Below are 19500 nucleotides of genomic sequence, written 5' to 3'. Positions count from 1 at the left end.
AGGCATCATGTTGTTTTATAAAGCGCTGAGGGGAAAAAGAAACGTTTGTTTGATCAATTATAACCCCAATCAATTCTCACCAAGAATTTCTGAAATCTTTTGACCCGTCTGCATTCAGGAGTATCAAGTGACTCACGTATTGAAGCACTTCAGTTGAACTGGTGTTTAAAAACTACAATTCTAGCAATCATAGAATGACGTTGCCTTAGATTTGTTTTACTGAGTTGCTGTGGTTCACATTACCTACGTGCATTTTTTACTGGGAGTCCATTGTGTGTGATTATGCAGGATTAAATTGGCGAATATAAATACAGCTACAGCGTGTATAAAGCCTCGACCTTTGTATTCACACACGCTATAATGTCATGATTGTACTTTTCTGTAAATAAATTTATTAAATCCATGTGATCATATCACCGTGGGTGAAGCAAACATGAAGCACAGAGGAAGAACCTGATCTCCTCACTTATGCTGTTCGTTTACAGCTGTCCATGTGAGAGTTTTATCATAGAAGAGACATTGAAAAACAAGCTAAAAGATACGGATAACAAAATTACCGTGACACAGTATATCAGTCAGGCAACTCAATGATAATTGATTGTTGTTATTGTTTCTTCTACATAAAGGCAAAGTTGCATAAAACCTCCAATGTCATCTTAGCGTTTTTGACATAATCCTTCAAATGAAGTGTTAGATTTTTCATTTTTTTAAAATATGGTACTAATATTGCTTATGAAACTTCTAGATTGCTTAGATAACATCTCTGGTTATCTTGATATGATATTTTTGTCCTATAATCACAGTCAAGCTTCAATCACTGTTTTTTTCTGTACATGTGTGTGTGTGTGTGTGTGTGTGTGTGTGTGTGTTTGAGCATGTACGCAATGTTTGCATTATGTTGTGTACGTGGTAAGGTCCTGCTTTATCTCTGTTGGAAATCAGCAGCACAGAAGGATGTCTCCTTTGATACTTTCACAAAAACTAAACTGGAAAAGTAAGGTTATTGCTCAATACCTGGCTCCTGATAGCATAATGTGCCATTTCATTTCCAGGGTCATGGCAAGCGATTGAAAGCTGACTGCTATCTGAGGAAGCAATATTCATTTTGTCTTATTAGTAAGAAATGGCATAACTGTTACATAAGATTGTAGTTTCCCATTTTCCACTTCCGTAGACTGGATGTCTGGGAGCTGGGAGTTGGCTCTGCTTTCTGGGTGGGAGGCAGCCGTTTGAAAAGTGTTTTGGCGGAGCTGTACATGTCTTGCAGGAAGCATGGTTGTGCCTCATTGGTAGCTGTAGTCAGCCTCAGAGGCTCCTAGAGCCTAATATCTTTAGTTCTGTTTTCTGGTCAGAACCTTTAGGATCTTGAAAGTTACAATCTGATTGGCTTTCTGTACTTCTGTGTATGCACAACTCTGTGCTGTTTCCACATGAGCGGCACACATGAGCTTTCCAGAGCAAGATAGACTCATTAGATTCATTTTTTATGAAGCAGTTAATGGTGAGTTTGTGAGACTAAGGGAGAACTAGCAAGTGGTGGAAATTGCTAATGACCAAATAGGGAGGAAAAAAACACTTTTTTAAGATTTTTACATGACTGGATGCATTCCTGCTTCTGAATAATGCCCAAATAGGCAGCATTTGTTAGATTTCTAACACGCTAGTGTAGAGTTTCCCTGTGACCTCAAATATACCAGTAGTGACCTTTTCTTTTGGCTGGATATGTTTCTCAACCCAGAAGTGACATTGGCTATGTTTACATGCAAAGATTTTCACCAATATGAATGAATTCATTCCAATTGCAGATCCTGAACGAAGTCTTCATGTGTATCCGAAACTGAACACTCTGTAGAAATCCTCATTAATATATTTGCACATTACATGTAATCCAAAGTTATGTGTATGAGTGGAGTGAGGTTTAGTGCCAACTTTATGATAACAGCATGCAGCGCATGAGTCTGATTAGTGTGTTCAGCTTTTTAACCCTTTCTCTCAACACAATGGCGTTCCATTCCGCCGGTGGAATGGAAATCAACTTATCGGACATTTTCAATCAGTATAAACAAATGAATTATTTTATTGCTGCAAGTCTGTTATAGGATGAGTCAGGACTGTGTTGGGTTTCTGTGTGTAGAGTATCGTGACTCTGCGGGAAGGGGGAGGAGTGTGAGCCCCCTGCTCTCCACAGCTCTCCACAGTAACGTTGGTAAAGAGATAAAACAGACAGCACAACTAAAGCTTTTTTGATAGTAAAACACTGTATATAACTACCAGAATAAAATGATAATATTTAAATCTAGGGCGCTAGGTAAAAAAAATAAAAGCCCTTTTTTCTTACTCACTGAATTTCTGGCAAATATTAAACACAGAACGTTATTGAGGTTAATCACACCCTGCATCTGCCTTCAAATGATAGTTTGATGATCATTCAACCTCACAATTATTTTTCATTTGATACACATGTAACGTGAGCTGTGTTGTATTATAAGACTATTTTTTTTCTTCTTTCTTTTTTCTTTTTTTTGCGCAATGAGTGCATCGTGACTCAAACACACATGCGGAGAATGCACACGCTCATTCTGAGAATATGAAAGTAATGAGACACAAATGTTTACATGGCTATTATTCTTCAGTTTTTTTCTTTCATGAGGATAGAAATTTCATTTGGATTGGCCTCAAAAGGTTGACTTAATAGTCTTAATTAGGGGTTTATGTGAACATTTTCTACTCCTATTGCGCTATCAGTTAACAGGGTTATTAATGGGTTATTAGGCTGCATGTAAACGTAATCAGTGAGGTGTTAAAGTCTTCAAAATACACATCACCTGCTGATAGTAATAATTTGTCTATTCATTAACCAGCACCACACTATTAAATAAAGCACACTATTAAATAAGGCATTTATTCATTTATTAATAAACAGATTTAACACATAATCGTGTATTTCTAGGTATTTTTCTTTTAAAAATTCGACTGAAAAGTTACAGGTATAGATCCTGACTTGTGTGTCAACTAAATATTGAGTCATGGTGAAACTAGAGTACATATTCTCTAAATCATTATTCATTTCAGGAATGTTTTCACATGTAATCATGTGTGTATGTGTGTTGCGTGCAGGTCTGGATGCGTCTCTGCAGCAGTACGCATTTGAACAGTGGCGATTGTGTGGGGTGGATCTGCTGCAATTATCCTCGCAGCAGCTCGAACAGCTCGGTGTGCACAAGATCGGACACCAGGAGCTCATCCTGGATGCTGTGGAGAAACTCTGCACTATGGTACCTCTTAATACCTCTGCTGTGTGCTCTGTGTGTGTGTGCTCTGTGTGTGTGTGTTTGAGTACATGTACATGTGCATTGTGTATGTAAAGTCACTGCTGATATTTCTACCTAGAGGCATCCAGAAACCTCCCTGAGAACGAACATACTTCAACTGATGTACTGATTTTACTCGCATAGTGTGCACATGTTTGGGTTTGGAATATGTGTGCGATAAATGTCTGGCTATCTCTAATCGGCTTTTCTGCTCAGCAACACAAGCATTTTTTTTCTGTGAGTATTTTAGGCAGTGAATTGTCAACTCTATTTAGGCACGAGTAAGTTTTCAAAATAAGAGTAAGAGTCCAAATGTGAGATCTCTAATCAGAGAGAAAAAGAGAGAGAGAGTGAGAGAGAATAAGAGAGACAGACATTGGGTCGACAGGATGAGGTTCTTAGCTAGTGATTGGTAGGTTGTTAGTTGACATCCCAAGATCTCCAGAGAGCCAGTGCAATTCCCGTAACCCTCAACTGATCAGCAAGTGGCTTGGATTGTATCCTGTCATCATTATAAATCACTTTGGATAATCGTTAGAACTGTTTTAAGTGTTAAGTGTCCAATCAGCAAATCATGTGGCAGCAGAGCAATGCATAACATCATACAGATACAGGTCAAGATCGTCAGTTAATCTTCACATCAGACATCAGAAAGAGTAAAAATGTGAGCTCAGTGACTTTGACCAGGTGAATGTTTCACCCAGAGCCCACTGTAGCCTCACATTCCTGTTCTTGGCTGACAGGACGTGATGTGATGATGTGATCTTGCAGACCATCTGCCTTAAAGTTTCAGGTGTTGTGCATTCTGAGATGCTTGTCTGCTCACCATGAGTGTAAAAAGTGGCTGTTTGTGATTCCTGTCAGCTTGAACCAGTCTGCATGTTAACAGAATCTCTTGATCTGCATCTGCGTTGTGATTCTGTGTTCTGCTGCCACATGATTGGCTGGTTGGATAATTGCATGTAATGAGTTGGTGTACAGGTGTTCCTGTTAAAGGGGCCAGTGAATGTATGTGTATATGTTGAAAGTAATGTTTCTACATTACCATGTGCACATAGTCATGACATGAGCCAGACCTCTAGATTCATTAGAGGGTTTGGTAAGATTCACTGATTCACCAAAATGGAAATTCCTGGCCAAAACAGAAACTGAGCACACCAAAAAAAATTGCCTTAATGAAACACATTTAAAAAGCACTGCACATTTACTCACCACTAACAGCTTCACGAAAAACTTACAAGAACCTTTTCAGTCCACTGAGTATATCATGCAAAGCTCATCATGTCATTTTGTACAGAAGTTTGTTTTCCTGCTTAAAGCCAGCACATGGAAGTGAAAAGAGCCAATCAGATTGCAGCCTTCACCATTCTGAAGCTTGTAGGCAGAAAAGTGTACAAAACCTATCAGACTCTCTGTGGTCTGTGAGTGGAGGGTCTGAGGCTGAGATTAATGTTTATATGTTAAATGGAATGTTACATCATGGTTGTAAACTGAACGTAATATCCGTGTGTGTGTTTTTACAGACATATGGTCTAGCTGGGGAGAATGTGGGCAGTGTAGCGGAGAAGCTGCGTGCTGTGGCTCACTCGCTGCAGATGGGTATTCAGAGTCGATGGCGTGTCAACACATATGATGGGCACAGAGCCACGAAAATGCCTAATCAACAACTGCAGCTGGTACTGGATCTCATCGTCACAGCCAAGGCCTTGTATTCTCTGCTCAACGGGTACCGCACGCACGCACGCACACACACACACACACACACCCAAAACGCAGCCTGACACTTTACTGAGAAAATGGAAAGTGTAACCAAGACTGAGAGCGCTAAATAATGCACATCTGCTGACCAATCAGACTCGAGTATACAGCCGTGCTGTGGTATAATTTCTTTTAACATCCTGGAATTTAATTTATAGTTTATTTATAGTAGCTAGTTTATGTGAATCATGGATAGTGTAAATATTAGTTACTTTAGGTCGATTTGGCCATCATTTAAACAAACTTTGACATATGGAGCATTAATGCTGAATTGTATGATTTATTAATGTTTCTAATGCAGTGAAGTGTTAATGATTTATGATTACGTCACATTGTAGTTACAGTGTCATTATTATAAAGTTACATGTTGATTTGTATTAACTATCATGAGGAGCAGGAGATCTCGCATGAACAGCTTCTGTTTGTATTCATTACATCACGAGTCAAAATTTTCAGACACCTCTGAGTTAATAACTCTGCCTTGTCATTCTCCATTCCATAGTCTGCATTGAAGACTTAAAGGCTATATGCTAGCTAGCTAAATGGTTGATGATCTTATGGTCAGTCATAAGTCAGTATATTGCCCTGTTTTCAGTACTGTTTTAACATGCTCTTGTTGAATTACCCTCATCATATCCCCACTGGGCAAATTCCAGCTGCAAACTTTCTGTATTAGCTCATGCTTTAGGAGGAAAAGATCGAGTCAACATGAATGTAGACTTCATGTCTAAATCATTGTGACACAACACAATTTTAATTTCCGGACCCCTTCTGCTGTCCGGACCTGCCTAATCCATCCTGATGCCCTACTTCTGGTTGGAGTTCTCATCACTTGGAAATCACTCACTGGTGCTGAGGATAGCCCCACACAGACAGCCTAAAGATACATGAGATTACTGTGGATGGTACCACTTAAAAACACGAAGATGGCTTTGAACTGCAATTGCCACAAAGAGTTTTGCACTCAAGTCTCATCAGTGAACAGTTGATAACTTCAACAAAATAGACTTCATGTGAAAACTATAATGGATTTCCTCTTTACACAACTGTACCTTTTGACCATATATTACACAGTTAAAGAAGGTAATTATGGGTTCCCTTTTGAGTCTGGTTTCTCTCAAGGTTTCTTCCTCATGTCATTGTCTCAGGAGGTTTTTCCTTGCCACTGTCGCCTCTGGCTTGCTCATTAGGGATAAATTTCTAAATTTGTGGGCTCTGTGTAGCGAACTAATGTATTTCAAAATACCCAAGGAAATCACTTCATCCATATTTGTGCTCGCTACCGAGAGTGTTTTCCTATTTTTAAATCCGCTCCTTATTGTTTCTTCTTCCCTTCGTTTGGCAAGTGACCACTTGTGTGACGTAGGTGTTACGCTCTTTAAATTGTGAGGGGAAGTCGACCTGGGCATCCTAAAAACAACATTGCTTATGTTCAGCTTCCATGTTTCCTCATTGTGTGTGCATTATAATCATAATACAGAGCTCCTCATATACAGAAATTGACAAGATAATTGACCAAGATTCATTTTTTTCCTTCTTAAGAGCCTCAAATCTGGTAGACAAGTGAGATCAGCTTGTTGATCACATGTCCTCATGTGCCAGTTGCTCAGGTTAGTATACTAGAGCAAAGGGAGGCAGTATGTCTCAGAAATCAGGGAGATAGATCTAAAACTGGTTTGGTCTTATTTGGTTTTCACACACTGTTACAGAAACACGGTCAGCGTGTGCAGTTTGTAACAAACGCTATAAGTCAGAGTCAGCTTTTATTTAACGTTTACAAGGAATTCACGTAGGCCGTTGCTTATACTGACACACTTTAGAATTAAGCAGGGCTGAATTGCAGAGAGTTTAAATAAATAAAACATCCAGGTAATCATTTTGGAAGTACTTTTTATGGTATTATGTATAAATTCAATATGTGCATGTCAGAAGTAGCGTGTCTTTTTTTGCATTCAATGGTTTGACATTGACTTGTATGATCTGAGATGCTTTTCTCCTCACCGTGGAGGTAAAGAGTGGTTGTTTGAGGTACCGTAGCTTTCCTGTCAGCTCAAACCAGTCTGCTCATTTGCGTCTGATCTCTCTCATTAACAAAGCAAAAATTTCTGTCCTCTGAACTGCCACTCACTGGATGTTTTTTGTTTTTTGCACTATTATGCATAAACTCTAGAGACTGTTGTGTGTGAAAATTCCAGGAGATCAGAAATGTTCTGAAATATTCAAACCAGCCCGTCAGGCACCAGCATCCATGCCAAGTTGCCATGCGACATTATTTTTCTGATTCTGAGGTTTGATGTGAACATTAACTGAAGTATTTCAGCATTACATTTCTAACATGACTGACATGCCTGTGGAGTATTTCAGAAAATGTTGTATGTTAAATTTTTGTTCAGATTGTACAGTATGGGTGAACTGAACAGTGTGTACAGATATATAATGTGGAGTATTGACAATATGTGTATATTTCACAGTATGTACAGCATACACAGACTTTATTAAGTCTAAAAGTAATTACACATATAGTACACAGCACACAGCACATGTTATCCAGCCAAGTGCAATGTTATATTCCAGTTAATACAAATACACATTTTTTATATTTCTTATATATGTTCTTTTTGATTTTGGTGGACCTATCTCTTCATTTTTCTACCATGATCATATATCATGTAACTCTGTGTGTGTGTGTGTGTGTGTGTGTGTGTGTGTGTGTATTTACAGGTATCAGTACACAGAGCTGACAGGATATACAGGCTTTAAGAACATCCTTGAGCTGTGTAAAGATCTGGGCTCCGCCGTGCAGAAGGTCAGTGTTGGTGTATTAATATCTTTAACGCTGTTCTCTCTCACTCACACACACACACACACACACATACACACAGACACACACAAAATAAAGAGGGCTGTGTATGGGAAAAGGTACAGAGAGATAGAGAGGAAAGGATCAAAGGGCTGAGTGAAAGAAAGAGAAAGAGTGTGAAGGAGAGAGAGAGGGAAGATCAGGAGGGCGGGGTGATAATCAGTTTTTCAGATATCAGTTGTTCACCTGTAGACACTGAGTTTCAAAAGTGGGCGTGGTGGAGAGAGAGTGGGCTTGGCAAGAGGACAACAGGCAGATAAGTGGGACAGCGACCAAAACTGAAATGTAAGAGGCGTAAGTCACACACACGCACACACGCACAAACACACACGCGCAAGGATAAACACTGCAGCGGGATGAATACTGCATTTGCACTAAATGGTCCTGCTTATACTCTTTTCCTCATGGACACACACCTTTATACACACATGCTGCATTACTGCTTATTCTAGTCTCACTGAATTACTGCTGTAAACTTCTACACACATGCAAATCCTCAGTCACACACGCTCAAACCTGTTCTGCTTATCATCCTGATCAGCCTGACAGAATGTTGGTGTCATTGTTTGTGCTTATGCCCAGAGATCTGCTCTCGTCAGCTTTGTTTTTGTTTTCTTGGGAACTTGTGTATGGAAAAGTTTGGGTCGAAGATAAGTCTGCGAATTCGTGAAATATTTCTGCACACGTGCAGAGACAACAAAGCAATACAGCAACCCGAGGCAAGTTTACAAAGGAAAACTAGGAAGGAAGGAGTGGAAATGAGAGTGTGTGAGTGTGTGTGTGTTTATAATGCTAAACAATCTCAGGGGGCTGTTTCAGTGTGTAGATAATCAGTGAGTCAGTAAATGCCTCACAGTCTTTTACCCCTTCAGTGTGTTGTGTCTATTCTAACAGACTGAACTCTAATTGCAGCCCATTGTTTAATCCACTTCCTGTTTCTGCATAACTCATATTTGGGTCCAAACGTTTGCTTAAAGTCAGTCAGTGAGAGAAACACAGCTGTGATCAGGTTATTACACACATCTGTGTAGCATTCCACATGTGCTAGTACCTGGATTGGTTGCTGTGTGTGTGTGTGTGTGTGTTGGGGGGGGTGCCTTTTATGAAAATGGCCAGGTTATGTAAGAAATAAAACACTTCAGGGTAAGGCTTGGTGATATCGTAATTATGTCAAAATACACATTTATGAATATTGTGACACTTTTTTTTTTTTTGTCATTTTAAATAAATAAAAACTGACTGAAAGGAGCTGATTTGAAGCTACATTTTTGTACTTAATCTTTAAAATTGTAAAATGTTTTAAAAAATAATTACAGATTTTTACCTTTTTTTTTCTCCTTTCAGTGTTAATATTTTAAACATTTTATTATAATTGAAAATTATTCATTTATTTATTTCAGATATAAAAAATATTAAAGTACCAGTATTTTTTTTTTATTGAAACACTACAGTACTGCTGGGTTATCATTAGTAACCCAGCAGTATATTAATATTAGTAAGTAATATTTCCTCTATATACACAGTGTATAAGTGGAAATGTCTTTGGTAGTTGTGATATTTTTGCCGTAATGCCCATCCCTACTTGGCGTCATGCTGTTAATAGGAAAATAATCAGCAACAGAGTCGTGTGAGGTGACGCGATGTGAAGCAGAGTTACTGTTACCACCCTGAAGCTGATTATTTTTCAATAACAACATGTCCTGAGATGTGTTATTGCTCTTATGCCACAGGAAGTTACCAGTAATTACCATTTTTATTCATTTAAGAAGTACACACGATACTTTTTTCTGATTGTAATTAAACTTAATGTTGTGGAATGTCCATGAAACCATTTCATTCCTGTTATCACTTATGCTATAGCAGCTATAAACAGTCGTTTTCTCACCAGCCTCTCTCTTTTCTCTTTCTTGAAGTTATTAAGCCTTATCATGTTACTGAGAAACCAGAAAGTGTAAACCCTGCTCCAAACCACAAAACGCTGACACTGCTATTTTTCATGAACTGTAAATAAACGTCTTCGTACAGACAGCTTTACCACAGCTCAGTTTATACATGTTTTTCATTGTTAATGTGTTCACGTAGAGCGTTCACTATGTATAGTACGGTACAAAAGTCTTAGGCACATGCAAAGAAATGCTGTAGAGCAAAGATACCTTCAAAAATAATGAAAATTAAATGTTTCTACTTTTAAAAAATACTATAAAGAGCAGTAAACAGTAATAAAAGACACAGAGTCAATATTTGGTATGATGAGACTGCTTTAAAAATCATTTAGTAGTCTCAGGTACAATGTGTGCAGTTTTATAAGGAAATGAGCTGTAAGTGTTACTGAGCATCTTGCAGAACCAGCCGCAGTTCTTCTGGAGACTTTGACTGTTACACTTGCTTCTTATTTTTGCAGCAAAACCCAGCAGCCTTCATTATGTTTTTTATCTGAAAAGTGTCTCTTATGTAATATGCTGCTTTCTGTACTGACATACAAACATTTCTCTGTGACGTTTTATTTCATGCTGGAAAACTAATGTTTGGAAATCTAAAATGTTTTTGTACTGACTCGATAATGTAGAAGTCATAAAATAAAAATCTATAACAAAGTTTGTACTAAAAAAAATACGGTGCTAAGACTTTTGCACAGTACTGTACATCTCTGTGCCTGAACTGTTACTATAGAAACCGTAACCTATTAGAGCAAGTGCATTAATATAAACCTGTTATTTGAATTATAGCCAGAACGACTGTCAGAGCTGCTGTTATAGAAACTTAATGCTCACCTTCTGACCAATCAGATTCGAGGAATTCAGCAGTGCTGTAGTATAATTCATAATAATTAGTGTTATCAGTGTTAGTGGTATCATATAAAAACATATATAAAGAATAAAGTAAGCGATGGTAAAAAGGGGCATCATGAAAAGATCATTTCTGAGGCATATCGTACAAATAATGATTGACTTTCATTGAGTTCACCAAATCTTTCATTTTAGCCACCGAAATATGATTATTAACCTTATATATGTTGGTAATTAATGCCAATTTATTTCCAGACTCATTGCTGTATGAGTTCTGGTGTAACACCCAAGCCGTGGACATTTTGTGTGCTTTCTGCCGGTAAAGTTTTCGGCTCTAATTTTAGCTCTTCAGTTAAGAACAGTGATCTTCAGCATCTCTAGCAGCTGATTAACACGCAACCGTAGTGAAAAGGTCACGTCTCTCAGCTTGGTGCATGACTCCTTTCATCTCTAGCAGAGGACTGTGGAGTCACTGTGTGAAAGCACTCCGCTTTCCTTTACCCTCCACCTGTGCTGGACGGTTGTGAGGACACTCGCCATTTTATGAGCCTCAACGTGTCACGTCCTTTCATGCAAAAATAACACATGATGTCATGTAAGGATTGCCCGTGACCTTTACATGTCTTGGGTGTTAGGTCAGGGCTGTGATGTCATTTGTCATCATCATGGTCGTCAGTGATTTTAATGCTGCGTTCGACTGAACTGTATGGAAAGTCGGAACTTGGAATTACATTACTTTTGACCTCTGTACATTCAAGCTACAAAGTGGGGAAAAAAACACAGACACCTCTATGTGTGTCTTTTGTTAGCAATAAGCTGTCCAGCAAACTGATGAGTGACGTATATTTACCTCCTCAAAACACAAAACTGTATAGTTAGTGTTATAGATTTAACATGCAAATATGTGTGTATGCTGATTGATCTAAAGCAAACATTAGTACATACAGTATAACTCATTTAAAGTAAAGAAGTGCTGCTTTGTTTACTGTTGATGCTGTGAGCAGCCATGCTGATTTGACTTCACTTGCTGAACTCGCCGAATTCTGAGTAGGAATTCTGAGTTGGGGAAGGTGTTTTCTTCGGTTTTTCCTAGTCAGAGGTCAGAAGTTTTCACTGAACACAGCCTAAGAATTTGTTTGATATTGCAATTTTATTCAATTCCCAAAAATTAAAACCTGAAGGTGTTGGAGAAAAATAAGATTTTATAGAAAGCCAGCATCTAATACACCACAGTACTGGGCACAGAATTGCCGTTTATAGTGGGGTCCAAAAATCTGAGGGCACTAGTGAAAATGCTTCTGTTTTGCTTTCTTTCCTAATTTACTTCAGTACAGTTTATATCATCAGCAATAACTTGAGTGAAAAGTAGAATAATAGAAATATTTACGTGAATTTTAGGATTTCTTAGTGCTTGGTATGCCTGTGTTTGCTTTAATGGCAGCGTGCACTCGAGCTCCACAAGTTTTTGTAAAACCTGATGATCCTGATGTTGTTAGATTAAATCCATCAACTTGTTGTCTGAACACATGTTGAATGCATGGGATAAGACTCAAGGGAATATGATCTTTTGTATTTACTGTCTGTGTGTCTGTGTGTGCGCGTGTGCCACAGGTGAGATGGATGGATGGATGTTCAGGAACCAAGTGATGAAAACCTGTATTTCTGTGAGTTAGGGGGAAGAGGTGTGTGTGTGTGTGTGTGTGTGTACGTGTACGTGTATGTGTGTGTGTGTGTGTGTGTGATTAAGAGGACTAAAGGGGACTAAATGTCTTTATAATGATAGGTTAGTGTCAAAATTCAGATTTCCTTCTAGTTGTCTATCAGTATGTCTGTGGACAGTCCTCATTAAGGTAGGAAAACCTCTGTGTGTGTGTGTGTGTGTGTGTGTGTGTGTGTGTTGGGTGCAGGGCATGTTTTTTATAGCTGAAGGTCTGACAGTCTCGAAAGGCCAAAATATTTCCTTCTGGTTACTGAGGTTAGGGGTAAATTTAGCTATATGAATAATTATGAATAATTATAGAAGGTCCTCTCAAAAATAGTATGATGTGTGTGTGTGTGAGAGAGAGAGAGAGAGAGAGAGAGAGAGAGAGAGAGATCCTTAAAGTGGAAGAAGAAGGGGATGAGAATATTAAAGTGGAGGAGAAGTGGATTAGGTGAGGGATATTTCAAAATAAAAAGGAAGTACAGGTTTGGAAAGAGGAAAGAGGAAAGAGAGAAGAGGGAGGGACTTCTAGAGAGTTAGCAGAGAGAGAGAGAGAGAGAGAGAGAGAGAGAGAGAGAGGTGGACAGGCAGACTAGAACAAACTCCTGAATCTATGAAGGTCACTACGAAAGCTGTGAGACAGTTTTGTTACAGTTTCATCAGAGCAACAGGTACAGTTCTGCAACTTTTTAAATAATTGATCTGCTTTGCTGTTTGTGTGTTTTTACACTGCTCCCTGGCATTCATAAGCCGAAGAAATGAAGAAATACATTGTTTTGTATTTACTGAAATGTCAGGATGTGTGGGGATTGTGCTGTGGTGTGTGTGTACTGCCAAAGAGGATTAAAGGTTGAAAATATGTGTGTGTTTACATGTAGGTCTATTTCTGGAAACTGTGTTCTAATTGTTAAATACTAAAATGTGTGTGTGTATGTGGGTATGTGTTTATATCTTGATGTGGACCAAATATCCCCAAAAGGATAGGAATATTTTATACTTTTGACCTAGTGGGGACATTTGGCTGGTTCTCATGAGGAAAACTCATGAGAAAAAAAAAAACATAAGTGATCTAAAATATTTTTTTGGTTACTGGGATTAATGTTAGGGTTAGATTTAGGTGTAGCATAGCATTTATTAGCTGCATTAATAATTATGCCAGTGGTAGGTCCTCAGAAGTATAGTGTTACAAGTGTGTGTGTGTGTGTGTGTGTGTGTGTGTGTATTTTTGTGAAAGGCTGCATTAGCACATGCGATCTAAAAAGTGTGTGTGTTTGGATAACTTGTGCTCTATTGAAACCCTAAATAAACTTTGAATGTCTGAAATGTGTGTGTGTGTGTGTATGTGTGTTTTTCTGTGTCTTTGACCCTGTGTGAGCTCATAGTTCATAGTTTTGTTTGTTTCTTTTTATAGTTTAATGTGTTACTCTGTGTAGGATTCGGAGAGTGCTGTTTTTAAAATGTTACCAAGAAAGGTAGTAGTTAGTGATGCAGTCATTAATTCAGTAGAGCAGGAATAGAATTTGAGCTCTATTTGCCATTTATGTCTGTGTGTTTGGTCTTTTATAAATTATGTTTTGAAAGGAGATCTCTGGATCAGTGTTATTTTAAGCTATGTACAGTTAGTAGTTGTGTACTAAGTAGTTGTGTACTCTCCAGAACTCTCCGAATCCTACACAGTAACACATTAAACTAGTAAAAGAAACAAACAAAACTATGAACTATGAGCTCACACAGGGTCAAAGACACAGAAAAACACATACACACATTGAAATATCATTTTCTCTGATATCTTGACGTGTATACTAAAGCCAATCACTCACTGTACATTTCTTGAAAAGTGTTATGTTCAAATCTTTAAAGTCTAGAAATAATTTTACTTGTGCTGATCATTCAGCTGTAGAAGATCACACTCTCAGCTGTAGCATCCACAAATTTTGACACCTTTTCTGCCTTTTCAGGTAAAGCACTGTAAGACTTTCGCTTCCCTATTTACACCAACTTTACTTCTAGGTGAACTCCCTCATTTACCAGTTCCCACTCTGTCATACGAAAGTTATCAACCAGGGGTGGTGGGGTTGGTGGTGGATTGGGGTGAAGTGTAACATGTGCTTCCTCCAAGAACTGTGAAGCCAGTTCTCACTTTTTTTGAACTGAAGGACAGGATAACACACTCAGAGGAGAGTGCTTTCTGCCCTCTTCCACATACATGGAGAGTGGCTAACTTCACCCCAATTTTGCTCTTTGGCCTCCTGAGTCATAGTCAGGGTTCGAACTGGCGATCTCCTAAAAATAGGGCAAACGCTTTTCTATTGCGCCACTTAGGAGCCTAACTTTTAGTTGCCTTGGTCAATAGAAACCAGGAAGGTGAGACTGAGGGCTCTTTAGTCAGTAGAAAAAAATGTAGGAGCTGTTTATTATTAAGTAGCATTTAGACTGGAATTTTCCTTGCTGTTTTCTTACTGTTGCTGGGTGCACAACTGGAAAAAAAATAGCTGTATCGTCCACTGAGACGGCAGGGTATATGTAATAAAAATCAGTTTTTTCTGATGTAGGGATGATATACACTCACTGAGCACTTTATTAGGAACACTATACTAATACTGGGTAGGGCCTCCCTTTGCTCTCAAATCAGCCACAATTCTTCATGGCATGGATTTCACAATATGTTGTAATCATTCCTTTGAGATTCTGGTCCATGTTGACATGATCGTATCATGCAATTCCTGCAGATTTTTCAGGTGCATTTTCATGCTGTGAATCTCCTGTTCTACCACTTCTCAAAGGTGTTCTATTGAATTCAGATGTGGTGACTGGGAAGGCCACTGAAGAACACTGAACTCATTGTCATGTTCTTGAAACCAGTTTGAGAAGACTTTTGCTTTGTGACGTGGGGCATTATCATGCTGGAAGTAGCCATTAGAAGATGGGTAAATTGTGGCCATGAAGGGATGCACATGGTCAGCAACAATACTCAAATACGCCGTGGCATTCAAGCGATGATTGATTGGTATTAACGGGCCCAAAGTGTGCCAAGAAAACATTCCACACACCATTACACCACCTCCACCAGCCTGGACTGTTGACACAAGGCAGATTGGGTCCATCTGTGTGCCTCAGCAAAAATTGAGATTTATCAGACCAGACTATGTTCTTCCAGTCTTCAGCTGTCCAGTTTTGGCAGTCTGTGCCCACTGCAGCCTCAGCTTTCTGTTTTTGGGTGACAGAAGTGGAACCTGACGTGCTCTTCTGCTGTTGTGCATTCCTTGAAATAAGTTACAGGATAACTTCGTTTTTAAAGAATAAATCTATAAAAATGGTATTTCCACATTGCCTTAATTAACAGCTAATTAATTAAGGCTAAAAGTTATTTCATAAACAAATGCAAGACCAACAAGTCAAGCATACACAGAGTTGAATGAAAACTGATATTGTATTTTGCAGTTATTATACTGTGAATATTTCATGTTGTTGCACTCTTAACCCTTACAACCTCAAGTCTACTACACTGAACATGGAAAAAAAATTATTAAAGACAGAATGATTTTGCTAAAATTTTGCCTTAGTATAATTCGTCAAGTGTAGTAAATATTGTTGATTATTTTTGCCTAGAAATAGTTGGATTTTAAAACCCTGTCTCATTTTTTGGACTCACGCTTTTAACCTTTCAAATTTCAAGCTGCATTCGTGTTGCTGGTGTTTATGTGCTGGGTGTAAACAGATCCACACAGAAATCTCTAGCTGTGCTTTTTATAGTGCTTTGGGCTTTGCTGATGACGCTGTTACTGACCTGAACATAGCTGTCTAATTTTGTTCTGCAACAAAACAAACACTAACAGAGATACAAGGAGAGAGAAAGTCTGTACAATAGAGCTGTATTACAATATATTTATACCAATGTATTTATCTTGTACCTTGAATCTGATTGGTCAGAAGGCAATATTTTCTGTTAATTTATTTTTATTAATTTATTATTTATTTAATTAATTGTTAATATATCATTTCTTTATTAATTTGTTTTAATTTATTTTTTTATTTTGATTTTGATAAATTTTTTAATTAATTTTCTATAATAGCAGCTCTGACAGTATAGTGCTCCGCTCCCTGCTCATGACATGTAAAGTTTTTTGTCATGTGATTTAGAGATTTTGCTATAAGGGTGTAATGAGATCGTGGCACACTTTGGGTCAGACGAGGGAAAGACACCACAGGTTTGCACTGGAACAGCTTTCTAGACCCTTATGAAAAAATATGTAGTCAAAGAGCTTTTCGAAAGCTTCTAGAGACATCTGGTTTTAAAAATGAAGCTGAAAGGGATTTATGAATAGCGAGAAGGAAATAGATGGATGTAGAGATAGAGAAAGATTTGAAAGAATCAGGTGGAAGTGGAGAGAGACGATTTACTTCTGTTTCCAAACACCTGCACACGCACATGCACACACACACATAAACACATAATGCTGTTTAATTTGAATGCCCAGAGGCACTCAATTCAATAAAGCAAATTGTGTGTGTGTGTGTGTGTGTGCATGCATGATCGGGTTTTTACATCTTGATGGGTACCAGCAGATATGAATATCTGACAGTTTTGACCTTGTGGGGACATTTGGTTTGTTACTCATGAGGAAAACTGTTTTTTTGTTTGTTTGTTTGTTTGTTTATTTTACAAAAAAAAACCCTGTAGCTTTAAAAAAAAAAAAAGAAAAAAAAAAGCCAAACTATTTCCTTTTTGGTTGCTGAGGTTAAGGTTAGGGTTAGAGTTAGGTGTAGTATAGCATTAATTAGCTGCATTACCCTTTGTGTCATTGGAAGGTCACATAAAGGTAGTAAGACAAGCGTTTGTGTGTTTGCCAGATTCCACCCTGTCATTTAACCTAACATAAATAGAATTCAAAAAGTTGATGAAGTCGATAAACTGCGTGTTTTCTTTGTACTCCTGTTGAAACTATGAGTGAAAATAGGAAGTGGTACCTGTGTGTGTGTGTGTTCTGTGTGTGTGCATGTGTGTGCGTGTGTGTGCGTGTTTGTGTGCGCGTGTGTGTGTTCTGTGTGTGTGTGTGTGTGTGCGTGTGTCTGTGTGCGTGTGTGGGTGAAAGGGATTGGAGCCACAGAGGAAATGACAAGCTGATTTATTGAGAAGTGATCCAGCTCTCCACACCTTACACACGCTCACGTACATGTATCAGTGTTTGTCTTTCCATTTTATCTTTACATGTCTTAGGTATTGAAGCTCAGTAACACATACACACACACACACACACACACACACTCACTCAATAAATCAGGGAAAGTTCCCTGTCCATAAGTGTAGTCAGTCAGCCAAGGCATGTGTCTGAAATAACAAAGTAACGTTCTACACTCACTGTCCACTTTAATAGGAACACCTGTACACGTGCTCATTTGTGCTGTTATCTAACCAGCCAATCATGTAGCAGCATCACAGTGCATAAAATCATGCAGATACAGGTCAAGAGCTTCAGTTAATATTCACATCAAACATCAGAATGGGGAAAAAGTGTGATCTCTGTGACTTTAACTGTAGCATGGATGTTGGTGCCAGATGGGCTGGTTTGAGTATTTCATAAACTGCTGATTTCCTGGAAATTTCACACACACACCAGTCTCTAGAGTTTACACAGAATGGTGTGGGGGGGAAAAAAACCATTGAGCGAGATACAGTTCTGTGGGTGGAAACGCCTTGTTGATAAGAGAGGCCAGAGGAAAATGGCCAGATTGGGTTGAGCTGCCTGGAAGGATATAGTAACTCATATAATCACTTTTTACAATCGTGGTGAGCAGAAAAGCATCTCAGCATACACAAAACATCAAACCTTGCAATGGATGGGCTACAAGAGCAGAAGACCACATTGGGTTCCACTCCTCAGCCAATGAACAGGAATCCGAGGCTATCATGGGCACAGGCTCACCCAAACTGGACAGCTGAAGATTAGAAAAAAAAATCACCTGGTCTTTTTCCAGTCATCATCTGTGCAGGTTTGGTGAGTCTGTGCTTATGAACTTACCTGTTCTACATCACTCAGGTTCAGAATTGGTCTCAACTAGAGATGTCCATTAGCTTTGTATAACCACAGCGCTCAGACAGTAGTTCCGGCTGTCAAATGAACGACAGGTTAATATTAATTCGCTCATTCTAATATGATATTGTTTCTATAGTAACAGCTCATACACAGTGGCCTGTATATAATCTACAACTAATAATAAGAAAGATTTCTAAAAATGTGTTGTTTAACAAAGAGAAAAAGTATAATCGCTGATGTGAGATTTTTGTTAGGAGATATTTATGTAGCAGTTGTGGAAGGAGTCTCGGGCGTCAGCGCTTTGTAACAGTCACGGTGCTTTGTAAAGTTTCCCAGCACGGGAACGTCTTCAGGACAGGGGAGTTTATGCTTCCTTGATAAAATGACAGGCTGTGTTTTTTTTTGTCTCATTAACTTCAAGAGAAAGAATACAGGATCAACTGGTGAAGGAATGACTGTTTATCGTTGTTATTACGTAAGTGATAACAGGAACTAACTTGTCTCGCGAATGTCCCACAACATTAAATGTAACTATAAACTGTTACAAAGCATAATGTGTTGTAATTAATATTGTAAATTAAAAATAGTAATTGTTGGCAAATCATTGTGGTATAAGTGGAATAACACACTTCGGGCTGTGCTGTTGTATGAAAAATAAGCCACTTCAGACTTTGCGTTGAGCTGCAACACACGACCATGGTGTGTATCATGTCCATATAACAGCACAGTCTATCATATGTTATTCCTTATATAACACATTATCTGTTTAATCCAAATATTCATATTCAGTTATTTCCCTATAATAAACATATAACTACGACGTGTCATTCTTTAACAAATAGCCACCCCTTCATTGATTATTTTCCTGTAACATTATGCTGCGATATGTCTTATGTCCAGTTGTTTATGGATCTCCTTATGTGATGTGACTATAGATTAAATGATTTGCTCTTTCTATAGACACTGTAGATGTAACTGGCTTCATGTCATAAGCCTCATTCTGCAAATGCTACATTACACTTTTAAACCGATAAACACAGGATGGATT

General features: G+C 38.4%; 1 protein-coding gene across 2 annotated transcripts in view; it reads left to right on the top strand.

The window, feature by feature from the left end:
- cnksr1 (connector enhancer of kinase suppressor of Ras 1) overlaps positions 1-19500 on the top strand; it is a 47774-nt gene that overhangs the window by 4191 nt on the left and 24083 nt on the right. For both annotated transcript variants that reach the window (XM_053237444.1, XM_034308055.2), the window contains exons 2-4: positions 3118-3275; positions 4835-5037; positions 7791-7875. In XM_053237444.1, the coding sequence (XP_053093419.1) occupies positions 3118-3275; positions 4835-5037; positions 7791-7875 (446 nt within the window). The remainder of the gene's footprint in view (positions 1-3117; positions 3276-4834; positions 5038-7790; positions 7876-19500) is intronic.

This window comes from Pangasianodon hypophthalmus, chromosome 10 (assembly GCF_027358585.1).
Source record: "Pangasianodon hypophthalmus isolate fPanHyp1 chromosome 10, fPanHyp1.pri, whole genome shotgun sequence".
Classification (NCBI taxonomy): domain Eukaryota; kingdom Metazoa; phylum Chordata; class Actinopteri; order Siluriformes; family Pangasiidae; genus Pangasianodon; species Pangasianodon hypophthalmus.
The sequence above is the reverse complement of the archived record's forward strand: the minus strand, read 5'-3'. Positions and strand labels throughout refer to the sequence as shown.